The following is a 15,785-nucleotide window of genomic DNA, read 5'->3' on the forward strand; positions in this document are numbered from 1 at the left end:
TTGCTTTTCTACTTCAAATACACTTCTACAGCTCTATCAGCATTGTATGGTAACATGATATGCATCTGCAATACATCTACATGTGACATATAGTTAAGCTGAAATATGTTCAACATTAAACACAATTTATTAATTTCAGTTCAACGTTTTCATTCCTGGTGGTAAAATGTAAATTATTGGGGAAATACCTGTCAGGAATACCATGACATACCACGTTGTTTACAGAAGTACAAACAGATTTTGGAAAACCTCCATAGCCCAGAGGTGAAGGATAGGCATTCTGTCTGATTATTTCATGATGAACAATGGAATCTATTTCTTCAGTTGTCATGCCAACCTGAAATATCAAAAATAACATTCTGTTAAGAAAGCAAAGCTAGTTTCTCATATTTACTGAATGTGATTGCAGCCAAACATTTCAATGAAATCTTGGGTGTTTCAAATTCACTGCTTTGATACAACACATGAAACTGTCTGATATGCTTTATTGACATATTGGGCTATTTTTTAAAGAGAATAATGTTTTAAACCAAGGATGCAGTAGAAATAAGCACTCAAAGGTTCTTAAAAAAACTAAAATATGCTCTACTTCCTTCCACTCCTTTTTTCCACATTTGCTCTCAGAGACACTGATTTTGCATGGCCTCTTGATACAGTAGCTGCTACAGAAACGGTTTTCATGCTTCCAGTCATTTGAAATATACTACTTTCCTCTTTTATTTGTAAATAAAGGATATTACTGCCTAGTCCATATATCGTTATCCACTTGCACATTTTATGAAATAGTTCTCTGAGTATTCCTTCATGTTGTAAAAGATCTAAATATTTGAGTTCATATCTTGAAGATATTTTACTTCAAGTTGCCATAGGTTGCATGGCCACAGTGAATCTACATGCACTTATCCATCATTCTTCGGAATGTACGCTTTAATGCTTGATACTTTCTAGATTCATCTTCTTCTCATGATTTTACATATTAAAGAAACCTCATAAATCATTCAGCCATTTTCTGAGAATATGTGGGATGGAAAACAAACGTGCTTAAAATACAGTTCTAGCTTTTCTTTGGGATCAGCTCTGTCTTGAAATGGTTAGAGTTGAAATTTGAGATTTGGTAGGGAAACCGCCCTCATTGGGAAGAAGTGCCTTTGAGGGTTCCTGTGCAAATTGATTTTGATTTGAATGAGTTTTGAGCCTTTGAAAATCATACTTCATACACACACATTACGGCAGCTATGATGTCTGAGGACATTTCACTAACACGTGGAACGCAGGTAGGCTGCAGGACAGAAGGCATACATAACCATGTGCTGAAATATTCAGCAATCACATACAGAGAATACAAGGGAGTGCACTTGTGTCCTGTGCTGAGATTAAAGCTGGGTTTATTTGCTCAGCTTGCATCTTGCTCAGTATAGAAGCATTGCTGGGCAGATGAAGAGTGACAGCAACACCCAATATGCAATTTGGGGTTCCCGTGCAGCTGCCCTGCTCTGCAGCAGCAGCTGTGATGGCTGCAGCTTCTGCATACCGTCTGTGCCCAGTGCTGCAGCCAGCAGTTCTGGCTCCATGCAGGTTTGTTGCTCCTGCCTTCGCTCACCTATATATCACCTGCTGCAAACAGGCAGATGGACGCACAGTGCACCACACTGGGTGGTGCCCCTGCCCAAGGAATTCAGGGCAGCTTTTGGGTGTCCAGTGGACAGGTCTGTGCTGCCTGTGTGGGAGACTTAGGTGCTATGAAAAGTTCTGCTTTTAGCATTATCTGTTTTACTTGCACCTACAGTGCACCACATCCCTTACAGTTGACTAGGCAATGTGATTGTATCCAAAAAAACTATTGCCATGTCATAGAATGTGCTGTTCTATTCCCAAATCTCTTCCCCAAACCTACGAAGTGCTATCATATATAACACCACAGTAAATGGCAATAGCAAAAACATGTGCTCAGTCCATGGTGCCTCTGTATCAAATGTTGTGATGCCAGTGTTGACACACTGGGGACATTACTGCTGGCAGATCACAGCGTCAACACAAGCTTGCGTGCAGGGCTGTGTGCAAGGCTGGTTCAGCAGGAGAGCCGAAATAGGCGGAGAGATGGGGCTCTTCAAATACAACTGGAATGCAGAGTCTCCTTTACAAGGCCAGCCTAAAAGAGCTTAGTTTGCTTTATCCAGCACCCTGAAAGCTATAGGAGTTCTAATCACTCCGTGAAGGGAATGGACTCAAGGAAAGGCAGGAAGCAGCTTAAATTAAAGAGCAGGGCTGGCATGAGAACAGGTGGGTACAAACTGGTTGCACAAAGACGTTCCCTGCTTTTGAAGGGAAGCCCTGGGACATGCCTGGTCATCATTCCTCTCAAACACTCTCCTTCTCTCCTAGGATTGTTATGTTTATGTAGAAGCTTCTTGCTATAATGTACTGTTTGCAGTATCAATTTCATCCTAAACTATATTGTGCTCCATATAAGTGCATTTTATGCGCAATAAAAAACATGTATGATAACACAGTATTACTGAAAATCTACTCTTGTTCATACTCCCCATGTTGCACTCTTGAGGTAGAGTCCTGATTCTTCAGATACATGTTCATGTCCCTAACTTTAAAGAAGCAAGTTTTACTGTACCAGGAAATAATTGCACGTAAAATGTTAAACCTGCATATTCATAAAATTAAAGCCTCAGGCATTTTGTTATTGGCCACCCCAGCTCCAGAACTAAATCTCTGGGACAGTGCGATGAGAATAGAAGGAAAAATGCATGGCAAACTGATATGTTTTTCCCTTTTTAAGTAAATGACATTGACTCATAGTCTCCATCTATCTCTGCATCTCATAGCTACTCAGCCCATTTTACCCTATTCAGAATGCTATTAAATGAAATATCAAGGTAAGGTGAAAAATCACTCCTCCATCTGCAAAAACTTGTAGTAGGCTCCTCCCAGCATATTTATTCTTGAGAGGTATCCCAAAAAGCATACTGTAGAAACATTACTGGAAATCTTGAGGCTTTATTACCAATGCACTCTGGAAAATAGTGTAGAGCTTGGCAGCCGTTTTTTTCCAACAGCAGTTCAGAGACTTGTGCTGTGCCAACCCTGCGGAACAGCAGGAGTTGAAGGATGAAGGGGAAGAGAGGCAGTAGCCTGGCCCCTTGGCCTTGCACACATGCAGAGTCAAAGAGCAGAATATACAAGGAAGATTGGCCATAACGTTATAGGAAAAAAAAAAAAAGTACCATGGACCTTCTTAGAAACTCATTTGATTTGGCATAATCCAAACAGAAGGAAGATTACAGAGACTGCACCTGAGCAAACAGCTCAGGCTGCACAGATTTAAAATATAGAAATAGTTAGGTAGGTATATCAGGAAGTGAATCAGAAGTTAACAAGTCCTTTTTCAATGTTTATGTTACAGTTGGATGCACAATAAGGACAGCAAAAGAAGAAAAAAAAGTAGGAAAAAAAGTAAGTGAAAGCATAAAAGACATTCAAGCTGTTTGGGGACTTATGTAATCATTACCTTTAAGCCCCTTCCAGCCAGAAGCAGGACATGACGGGCCAATTGACAAGCCTGACGAAGGCCTTGAATCTGATCTTCATTCTTAATTTCTATGCCGTCTCCCCAGTCTGGTACAATGCCTGTCGTCACATAGTCTGGCTTCTTTATGTGCTTGGAGAAAAAGGATTGAAAATGAAGATCAGAAAACTGAGCATGACAATGGGATCATTTTCTCAGATACTGCCTCCTGCTTCATGGCAGCTTGCCCTTTCTGTCGTAGTATCGACCTTCCTAAGCCATCAGGGCAAACCCTCAAGGCTGCCTCAGTATTACTTCCACTGCCCTTTTGAACTTAACATTGCCTGGTACTACTGACTTGTGCAGTCTGTTAACCTCCCTGTGCTGAAATCCTGAGGACTGCAGTACACTTTTAGCACAGTCTCAAGTTTTAAAACTGTGAGAGAAAGACTTAGAATTTTATTTTTTTCTGCAGAGTGACATATCATATAGAAAAAGCATCCGAACACTGCAATGACCTGGACAATGAGATTAGGTCCTTAGTTTCGTGCTCACACAAAACTTGTGCTAATTTTCACAAGACAGTTTTTTGCTGTTTTTTTTTTTTAAACTAAGAACACTAGAATTTAACTTATTTTAATTTAGAGTTTTCACTTGTTAACCTAGTTCTCAAACTACATGCAAACTTGTCCATCTTCAGTACTATGCAAGGATATCCCAATTTCTGTGTCACAGAAATTGTAATAAACTTTCTTTCCTATTTTCACAGAAAGCTCTCAGTAGTCACATGGATGTTAAATTCAATTTCTGATTATTTTTTTGAATCCACAATATTTTCACAGCAAGATAACATCGCACAGTGAGAAAAATGCACTTGGTTTCCACAGGTACTGGTGATTTCACCAATGGGGTGGGAGAGCGTCTTCACCCACCAGACTTGGGCTCTGCGTCAGCTCACGAAACAGAACCAAGCTGGCAGGGCAGGAGGCAAAGTGGCCACTTCAGCTGTATACAAGACCACACAAAATCCCAGTGTGGGGGTAAAGAAGAGTGGTGTAACCTATTAACTCCAGCAGGACTTCAAATAAGAAGGCCATTGTTGTTCTTACTGGTATTTCATCACTTCTCTGTCTGAGTTTAACTGAATCTTTACCGAATTCACAGATTTTCAAATGTGAATTTCATTTAAGAGAAACGGCATATCAGCCTTTACAGCATCCTGTTGAAATATATACCACGGAACTTAATTTAGAAGGAAAAAAATACATTTGCTGGATTACCCACTGCATACACTACAGCACCTCCACTACCTCCTCGGAAGGCACTGATTTTCTGCTGAGACCTGAACCTGTTGACCTGTGAAATCTGTTAAGGGAAAAATCCAAAGCAGCATATGTATAAACATCTACACCTACAATTTCACAACAAAATACGTCTGGTATTTTCTCAATTTGGTTTCTGGCATACTCTGTAGCAAGTGGTAACTGGATCCTCAAGTTTTCAGAGTTGAAAAATTTAGACTAATTTCGGACAGTGTAAGCACAGTGATCTGTGAAGAATACTTTCTAGTATGACAATATATTTCTTCCTCTTTATCCTAAAAGAAGCAAGTGATACAGTTCTTCAATCTTTGAAAACATATAAAACACAAAACCACATGCTTTCCCTGCTCCTTAGGTGTCACAGCCCTACATTCAGCATTCCCATCTGCTTTTGTAAATAACATTTTTATTTTTTTTTGTATTTTTGGCCCATGGAAATATTTTGCACTTTGCACAAGAAATCTATAATCATGTGGAAAGTACTAATGCTCATCCAGAAAAGCACTGTTTAGGAAGGGCAATTTTTTGGCTGAATGAAAGATGCTTTGAATGAAAGAGAGTTGAACAGTATGCTGTAATTAAAGAAAAAAAAAAGAAAAAGAAAAAGAAAAAAAAGGAAACCAGAAGTGGAACATATGTTAAAATTACATGAGAAAACCTCTTTTGGCCCCAAAATAAATAAAGAGAAAATTACGTGTTGGAAGAAAAATAATACCCAGAGACAGTCAAGATTAGTTTGGAAGGAACAGTGGGGCTGTAGGGCAGCTACTAGCAGGTATTGTGTGCTCTCATCCTGAACGTGACTCAGCAATTAACAAAACGTTCAGGTAGATATAAACATTTTTATAATTAGCTTGCTAGAGATGTATACAGAAAAGGACTCAGATGTTCATGAATGATTCCTAATGATTTCTAGTAGGACTGTCTATAGTCATCCAAAAGGAGAACCTGGACTAGAAGCATTAAGTGCTGACAGATGATTATAACATTCCATGTTTATATGAACGTAACTTAACGAGCCCCAGGTTTAAACTCTCTAACAACCAGATACATCACTGTTTAATGTGGTAGGGAGCTGAAAACTTCTCTCACTAGCGCTGTTATTTCAAATGCCAGACCGCATTATAGGACTGTATCCAAACCTTTGAATGCACTTGATCAGCTGTGCAGTCAACTCCTACACTGACTGAAAAACAGATTAGATAATAACAATTGCAGTACCTCGGGAACTGGATGAGCTGGAGAAACCATTGCTGGCCAAACTATGCTATAAACAGCATTTATTTGTCCCTGAGAAAAGAAGCATCTCTGTTGTTGATTACTTGATTGCCTGTGCAGGTAGACACGATGGCATGAAGAAAAAATTCTGAGGCAGTCAGTCACAGAACCTGTTAACAGATAAGTTTGAAATGGTTAACTTTTCTTCTACTACCATATTACAATTGTAAAATACGAAAAAAGAAAGGCACCACATAAAATAAATTGCAGAACTTGTGCAGTAGCCAAGAAATTAAAATCTTGTACCACTACAGTATTAACACCAAGAATCACTGAGAACAAAAAAAAAGAATCACAAAGCACTACATCAGAGCTTTATAAAATATTATATCTATATTGGTTTAATGCATTAAAATGTAGCATGGGGAAATTCCCCAAACCTCAGCTAGGGCTGATGCCCAATCTGTTTGTAGCAGCTCGCACGGCTAGAAGCTGCACTTCACAAGGCTTGCGGAAAGGGTAAACTGCAAGAAACTAAGAGAGAAACAAAATAATTCCATGTTGATTGCAGACATTTTCATCCAAAAATTCTCAATGAATTCATCACACATTTCAGCTCTCATCATTTACATCAAGATTCAAAATTTGGGTTCAGTCTGTAGCCATTTCCTGCCTTAGCAGGAAGAGAACAAACAACGCGAGTGATTTTTAGTCTTGGTCAAGGGCAATTGAGGCCACTGAAGTCTGTAATTGCCTTGGAGTATTTGAATCAGATTTCCCCTAATTTACATGGGAAGTTGGGAGGGCAGTTCCTCAGTAATCATTGCCCTCACTTACTTTCTGGGCAATGATGCATTTTGCCAAGAAAAATAGGCATGAAAGCCCAACTGTTGTCAGAAAGGCAACAGAAACATAGTAAAGCATCACAGAAGATGACACTACCATCAAGACAGCAAAGTACACTAAATTTGAGAGGATTATTTACACTGTCAAATTAAACAGTATAAAACATTGTGTTTATTTCCTTTGCTAAAAAAGTCTATAATCTAAACTGCAGTTTCTTTATTTTTCGAATAAGGAGTAAAGTTCATGTAATAGTTAAATTACCTTTGAAAGAAGTCATATGTGTATAAATACAAGAGCAACCTTCTGTGGCAAGTAACCAGCATGAATAATTAATACTCAGAAAAAAGAAAATGGTTTTGTTTAAGAAGAGGTTACCTAAACATCTTTACATCACAGAAATAAAGAAATCTGTCTACTGCATATTTTTAACTATGTAAAAATTATTTTCTTTTTAGGAGTTTTTTCTGTATTTTGTCTATTTTTATTTACTGTATATTCCTTCCTTCCTACACTTATCTTGTCCAGATGTCATAGTATCTCTTCCCATGCACACTTGGCTTTACAGATGGCCCTTTTACATCACCCCACGATACACGAAGAGTTGAACTACAAACTTCCTGGGCCCCCAAAAAATGAAGGCAATTGCTGAACAAGGTTTGCTTTGGACTCTTTCCTGAGTGTCTCACACCGGGCAGTGCTAAGGTTAGTTAACAATATCTGAATTTGTGTAACACCCGAAATGCTGAAGAGAATTTTACTCAATACAAGATTTTTGCTGTTTTAAACTGTTCCTAGGTAATGAGGCAGAGTTGGAGGGTAAGGTTCAGATCCCGCTGCCAGCCTGACCAGGGTACGCTAGTGACAGTCCCCTGCTTCCTGTGGGAAGAGAGTGCCTCTGTGGAAGTGGAGCTGCCCCATTAACAAGGGGCTGGCTTGGACTGGCGTTCTGAGAGTTATTATCTCATCACTAGCTTCATCTCTTACTACTTTCCCAGCATTTCCTCCACAAGGAAAAAATCTTGCCAAATGAAAAACAAAACCCTGCAGAGTGCAGAAGCTCATCCAAAGAGCCTGAAACATCCTACAGCTCCTTGAACAGCTTGCATGCATTTTTGGAAGCTGGAAACACAGAATCTGCAGAGGCGGTAACTTTTGGGTCTTCAGAAGCAGCACCTTACGACGTGCAGCAGGAGGACCTCGCTCTCACCACAGCTGATGGCACTGCCCCACAGCTCTGCACCCATGTGCTAAAGGCACCAAAACCTACACACATGGCCACGAGCAGCTGAAGTCCACATGGTCACCAATAGCCTTGTATTTCCACTGCTGCCCTTTTAGTAGTACACTGCTGGGCATCTGTCCAGCTGGGCACATTGCTCACTGGCAAAATAAAGGTGTCTGTCTGTCAGTTATTTGTCAGCAGAGCTCTGAATGTCCCAAATCGATGCATCAAACCAATTCAGATCAGTGGGTTCACACCTAATTAGCCATCCCACGTTCAAAAGGGATACCTTCTTATGGGGAATAAATTTTTTCCCCTCTGTTCCCCCAGTGCCACACCGTGAGTCTTGTCACGAGTAACAGGATAATGAGGTACCGCAGTCTGTTGTTATCCCACTAACTGCTCATTATAAACCAGACGCGCACAAAAATACCCACCACTCAAACAGGTGAAATGCGACAACCAAATAAATACCACCACAGTATGATCTGTCTCCTAAAGCACATCACAAGAGTTACAAACACAGAATAACTAAACCTTTGTTAGGAACAATACAAAATTATAAGAGAAAACATTCTCCTTCGAAGTAAAAATAAAATGGCATTAAAATATAACAACGTTACTGTTTCATAATGAAAATCTGGACTATGTCCACTTCCTTCCATAAGAAGGCCTTCCTCATGTCTCCACAGCTCCTTTTATTTTCAAGCTCCTATATTCACAGCTAATTTGATATAGCAACACCATCAATCACTGAGACAGCAGCAACTGGCCGTGTGCTCCACATCGCCCCAACCGCTGTGCTGCTGCCGGCCCCTCCACCCTGAGCAGCTTCTGGCAGCCTCTGATGGACTTCTCCTGCACTGATGCCCGAGCACATCCTTTTTGTGAAGCTTTCTGCGTGCATTAATTGCTGTGAGATGGTTCATAAAAGCACGATTTAGGCGGCTTCCAGCAGAACTGTAGGCATCAGAGAGCCAGGCAGCTTGGAACACAGCAGCACGGGCGGGATGCGAGCTGCCATCTGTGTCTGCCTTTTCTCCTCCAGCAGTAAGGTTGTGTCACTTGCTACAAATAACAGAATACATTTACTATCAACTGCAATAATGAGAATTATTATCGGTGTTCCTGAAATCGCATCAGCAGAGACGATGCTCTGCGCGCAGAAAATTACAGACAACTGCTCCCCCAACTCTGTGGTAAATCCCACTGTGCAGGCTGTGTGTGTGCCTGCTGCTGGATTCCTCTGCACACCTCAGACTTTAATTTGTATTAATCATATAAATACGTGCTGCGAGCTTTCGTGAATTACCAGATGGATTTAACTTTTGTGGAAATCATATTTTCCTTTCCTTTTAAATGAGCCAGCCAAAGGGGCTGAATACAGAATTCAAGTGTGATGATGGGAGGGAGCATTTGAAGTGACTGATTTTGCAGCACAAATGTGCCCTATATTTATTAGCCTTTTACTCTAGGTCTATTTTAATTGTTATCTGCTACACTGTATAATGAAATGCTCCCATTTCACCCTCAGAGCAGAGAGTTTTTTATGTGTATCTCTATTAATGACCCTTAATTAAGTTGATTTTAGTCATTTAAATGTGATTTTCCTCTGGTCAAGAAGTATTTTTAAAGGGAGATGCTGGAAATGAACTCGTGGTTAAGCACTTCACTGATGCTTCTTCAACAGTTACAGCAACCCATCTGCTACATTTTCAACAAGGTGCAGAGTGGCCATGCAAAAAACTGTTCATCCATATGAGTCATCAAATGTAGCTGTTAGTACACAATTTTTTGGTATTTATTTATGAAAGAGTTCATGTTTCCCAACCATTAGCAAAAATGTTACCAAAGGCTAAACTTCATGACGGTTCTGTGCTACAACAAACACGAGCACACTGTGAAAGGGAAAAACACTGAAATTAGAACATATTAAATACTTTCCATCATAAAGGCTGTCCTAATAGCTACAGGAGCACATTTAGAAAATAAAAGCAGTTTGCTCTTGATAAAGCAAATTTTGCCTTGAATATATGAACATTGGAAACATCAGGCAATTAATTTTTAAATATGTGATTTCATCTATTTTATCATTTTTTAAAAACCTGAATTATAATAACCATGCAGATTTTCTGAGTATATTGATATTTGAGGATAAAACACTAGAGATTTTTAATCTGGCTTGTCAGTACATCTTACTATTATATCAATCATACAGTTTTGCTTGTGCAAGTTTTCCTTTTTTTGAATCTTTAAAGTTTGAAGCAAAGCATTAGAAAACGTGATAGCTGAACCATATGGAATCCAACCATCTAACTAGAGATGATTTGATATAGCTTTTTATATTTATGCTCAAACTTTTAAATCTGAACTAATGGTTGTGTCTTGACAGACCTTTATTTGTAGTTGTAATTAATAAAACACTGACTTTGTAATCCCTCTGTAGTGTTGCAGAGGTATACGTAAGCTTCAAAAACAGACTGGGAAAGATTAAAGGTTCTCTCCAATTCTGTGTAACCTGTGTAACAGAAGAGCTGCTCACATTTCACAAGCAATAACCTGTGCATTTGCTTAAAAAAAAAAGTAAAAGAAAGAAAGAAGAAGAAAAAAAGAACAACATAGGGAAATGCCTCAGGCACAAGTTGAAACTGATTGGGCAAAGTAGAAGGACAAGAGCCCTTGAAATTAAACAAAAGCAAATTCATTCTGTTGACAGACGTTGATTACATCAAAGCCAAAAAATAACTTTTCTTTTTCTTTTTTTTTTTTTCTCCTTTTTTGCAGCTAATACCTCTGCATTCTCTGTATTAAGGATATAACATATCTTAATCAACACAATCCAACAAGTAACAACTGTTAAATCTGGTAAAAGTATATTGTAATGAGGTCTTAACGACAGGCTTCTCTAAACAAGAGTGTATTCACATGGTCATGTCTGCACACCCGTGCTGGTCACGCCACCATCAGCCCCTTACTTCCAGGGGTTAACTGCTCTGGCAGCCAAATAAAATACAGAGAGAGCTGTGTAATTATGGAGACAGTCAAAGGGCAGACTCTATTTTGAAATCTATTTGCACAGACAAGGTCTTCCAATTTCGCTTACAGGAAACAAGCTGGTAAAGGGGTCTCCTCCTCTCCAGATGCTTTCCACACTTTTTTCCCCACATCAGGAAATCATGGACATGGATACCATACAGCACTGTTTCCTGGATTACAGGACTATGTCATTACATGGAAAAGAGCAAACCCATGCTCGTGAGAAATATTTCCTCCTAATTGCCCATATTAGGGGAAAGCAAAACCTACTAGGACTACAGAAAATGTGACCAGCAGCAATTTGTAAACAGGACGCAGCCATCATGATGGTACTGGAGAAGAGAAAACAGAAACGAAACGGTAAAAACATTCTGGTTTTAATAGCATGACTGGGGAAATGAAATATTCATTAGGGTAGATGTGACTTTGGTTATAACAGCAACACACTTATGACTGTACCCTGACAAACCAAAATCAGGACCAGCATGTTTCAAAATCTGTATTCAGACTGGCATTGTTCAATTTAATTATTACCGTCAGTCAGATACTGATGACAGAAGTTGTTTGGTTAAGGAATCAAGGGGTTGCTGTTCTCACTGCCCCATGAGCCCCGCTCCATTCTCCAGGCCTCCTGCAGCCTGTCAGGCCCTCGGCACCAGCAACACTCCTGGCTGATAAAAATGCTGCCTTTACTTCATGGAGAGCAGAGCCTGGCAATTTGTTTGCCATATACTCATACAAATGAATGTTTTAATTGGTTGGAAATTTACAGACTCCATGGAAATGCACTCTTGTTTGGCTTTTCCTTATTATTACTCGCTGTAGTCTGGCACGCTAAGATGATGAATTAGATCCTTTTGAGTAATACAGATCTTCTAATTCATTATTCAATCAAACCTATGGCCAACAAAATAGCTGTTCTGCAAGTTGGTAAACTGGGAAGCCACAGAGAATCAGAATCTCTTCTATTTACAGGAAGGATGACAGCCTAAGGGTACTTCATCCCAATAATAACAACATTCAAGTAATAGTGCCCAGGTCACGACAAGCTGTGACCCTCCTGCAGCTCCGCTAGGAAGTTGGCTTGATGCCACCTTCTATCAGCAGCAACCCACAGTACAACTTTAACAAATAAGGCCAAGAGGAAAATTTAATTTTATATCCTTAAAAACCCCTTCAACCAATTCCCTGAGCTCTTATGCATACAGACACATGCAGTCACACCGAGGCAGTGACTGAGCAAAACTCTGATGTCATTAAACAGCACTCTCTCATTTTATCACGGGGCGTAAAAAATGTGGAGTAGCATCTAGCTGTATCTGAACTATACTTATGCATGTACCAAAGGAAATTAATTGTCTATTACCTGAAATGCGCCTGGAGTGGAATGCTTAACTTTGGAAATGGGGCACTGTAGCTCTCCTGTACAGTCCTCCCTCCCAGTGCTATTTCTACTGAATCTTCCCTCTCCAACAGTGCAACACAAACAGAAAATAAACAGAAAGTGCTGCCTAGAGTACCACAGCAAATGAGTCAGATTGAAAAGTTGAACAAAGCAATATTAAGAGTTTCACACAGTTAATACCAGGGGAATTTAGGCTACAAACTACAGCATCTGGTAAATTTCAACTTCTATGACTAGCAGGAGAAACACTCCTCTTCTACATTCCTAAACTGAGTAAGTTAATTTATCATAAAGTCAGTAAATCAGAATGAGAAACAAATATCTGCTCAGGTCTGCATGTTAAAAACACCTCTCAAACACCTTCTACCTTTAGGTTTTGTAAAGCATCAGAGGAATGACTTATGCTCGGCGGGTTAGTTATTGTGCTCCCCACCTTGATGTCATAGGGGAGTAACAGCTATTGAAACAAGTTAGTCAGTTTAAAAATAGCAGTCATTTCAGATCAAAAAATAAGCCATTCCAATAACCCTCACACACACGTACACAAAACAGATCTTGTTGTTAATATGCACCCATCCACAGCTTAATATTCACTGAATCCTACTGGGATAAAAATCTGCTCCAGTGCACCGGGAAACAAGTGCTTTTCAGCTGGCATGTCTACCTGCTGCACCCATGCCTGATACAGCACTAAATGGTGCTGGCAGCAAGTTAAAAATAATTCCTACCTTAATATCTTACTTTTCGATCAGAAATGGGAAAATGTCTGAATCATCACAAGTTTTTTTTTTTTTAACTAAATCCTTTCTTTCAATGGATGAGCAGGGCTGCTGAAAAATACATAGTATTTGCTCAGAAAACACAGGACTGCTCTCAAACTCAGGATTTTCTGCATAGGTTGAGGTACAGGGAGAAGAGTGATCATTAGCAGGCTTTTCTCCACCTAGAATACAAGACTCCTTGCAATAAACAACTGCAGCCCAGTCTCTAAGGATACAAGATAATTTCCGAATGATAAGCTGGGCTTATCTCAAAATGAAAAAGAGCGTATATCATTAGCAATTTGGGAAGGAATATCTTAATAAAGTACTTACATTACTACTCATTTGGTAAAAAGAACAATTTCTTGCCTTTTGCTGAATTTTATTAGTTCCTCGTATTACTCTGTTTCCACTCCAAAATGTAAGTTTTATTAGGACACTTGAGTGTTGTACTGAAAAGATGATGTCCGTGTTCTGTGCTGGAATGGAGGGTAAGGTTGGGGCACTGCGTCCTGTGCACTGGACTTCAAAATACACAAGCAGGTAACTGTAAGAGCTTACAGCTGTCCCAACTACACTGCTGTGGTGTTTGAGGAAAAAAGCTTTGATTTTTCCCCATGAAGACGCTCTGCACAAGGAGATGCTCCAATCAAAAGCTTGCAGCAGATAACTTCTAGCATCCTTCTTAAAGCATTTATTTTTAAACCTGTCAGTCATCAGGATGTGCTTTTAATGCATAGCTTGAAAGCTTATTCATAAATATGTGACACTGGGCCACTGAATGAATTATAATGATAGGATTATGGATCAAATTGGGAAGAGTATAACGCCTGGGAGCTGTTTTAATTTTTTTTTTTTTAAATGCCTTTCACTTATCTCCTTGCTTAACATTTACAAAGACCTCTTTCTTATCATAAAAGTCCCTGTTTATCAAACACTGATACAGGAAGAAGCTGTTTACCTTTTCAGAAGTACCACCATACATCACTTACGACAAAAAAACAAGCACTCCATGAGAAATGCTCAATCACTGTCAATCATATGCACTAAAATATACATAAACCAAAGCATGTGGTGTGAACTATATTGGATTCAAACTGAACACAGAATTACAACTATTACAAACAAGAAACAAATAATTACAAGTGACTCATAGGCCTATTTACACATCTCACAAAACCGCTGGAAAGGTGGGTAACCATAGAAACCTGACAGCCTAAATTCAGTGTTTTAAAATTTGTATTTAGTTTAAAATGCTGAAAATGATGTCTCTATTTGATAAAATTCATATTTTAAAGGCTTTGGCTTTTGCTTTGATACTTAAATGCTCAAAATTATCTCATCTGCTACTAACAATTTGTCTTTTGGATTTGATTTTATTCAAGTGAAGATTACAATTTACTCTTTGTAACGTAAAATGTCAATACATTTGAATACTGCAAATTAATATTTCTAACACTTCTATAATGGCTGAAATTAAATAATGACACCAAACGGTGCTGAACTTATTATTAAATGTTTTGCATACAGACTTTCCTGAGCTGCACACTAGCAAAAAAAAAAAAGATTACTCAAATTAACTGTTAAAGCTGAAATGCTAATAGCCTTTTCAACTTATAGTTCTTTTTCACTGACAATTACAATTTGCATGGCTTAAAACTTAATACTATGATTAGTACTAATGTCCTATATTTTACTTCATAATCTAAATGAGTAAAATATTATTTTTGTAGTTCACTGGCTCTTATACTTAGGCTGTAATGTTCAGTGTGTATTTCATTATGCAGATGAGCAATGGATGTCGTTTAACGTGATTTAAATGGGTCAACAGTATTTTCCTATTCACATTAATCATCCAGACAGCCACAAAAAAAAAAAGCAGCCTTGCAAACGAAGCAAAGGAATCTCCCTCTTCCCATCCCAACCCTTCCCAGCAGCACAGCCGCAGGGCCGAGGGTGCAGGCAGGGTGCTGGCATCCTGGTGGGGCGGCTGCCAGGCCCTGGCGGGTGCAGCCAGACAGCCCCGTGCCAAGAACGATCCTCCTCTCACACAGCTCAGCAGGAGCCCCATGTTGACAAACGGAGCCGATCAGGATCAGCAGAACTCACTCTTGGCACGGGGACAGGCGGCCGCGCTGCACTCCCGAGCGGCCTGCCTGTTGACATGGTGCTGGCAGCGAGGCTTCCCCTGCCTAAAGGCCGTTGTCAGGGAACTCCTGCTGAAGGCAACGCAGACAGACCGGGCCACTTGTTGCCAGTAGATCTTCATCAGCATTACCACATGGCGAGGTGGGCTGCAGGGCTGGGCAGGTGGCAAGGCCAGCCAGGTGGAGCAAGCCCCAGGAAGCAAAAAAGCAGCCCTAGCCAGTCAGAAAGCTTGAGATTCGGAAACCTTTTGCTTCCTCGGTGATTCCTCCAACAGATACAGGCAAACCTCAGGGACAGCAAGTTGGATGCG

At 39.7% G+C, this 15,785-nt stretch overlaps 1 protein-coding gene across 1 annotated transcript in view; it reads right to left on the reverse strand.

The window, feature by feature from the left end:
• The window catches only part of METAP1D (methionyl aminopeptidase type 1D, mitochondrial), a 39,742-nt gene that overhangs the window by 12,451 nt on the left and 11,506 nt on the right, over window positions 1-15,785 (reverse strand). The window contains exons 2-4 of the mRNA XM_019617201.2: window positions 6,061-6,227; window positions 3,521-3,670; window positions 189-337 (exon numbers count right to left, since the gene is read on the reverse strand). Coding sequence (XP_019472746.1) covers window positions 189-337; window positions 3,521-3,670; window positions 6,061-6,227 — 466 coding nt within the window. The remainder of the gene's footprint in view (window positions 1-188; window positions 338-3,520; window positions 3,671-6,060; window positions 6,228-15,785) is intronic.

The sequence above is a fragment of the Meleagris gallopavo genome, chromosome 7 (genome assembly GCF_000146605.3).
Source record: "Meleagris gallopavo isolate NT-WF06-2002-E0010 breed Aviagen turkey brand Nicholas breeding stock chromosome 7, Turkey_5.1, whole genome shotgun sequence".
NCBI lineage: Eukaryota > Metazoa > Chordata > Aves > Galliformes > Phasianidae > Meleagris > Meleagris gallopavo.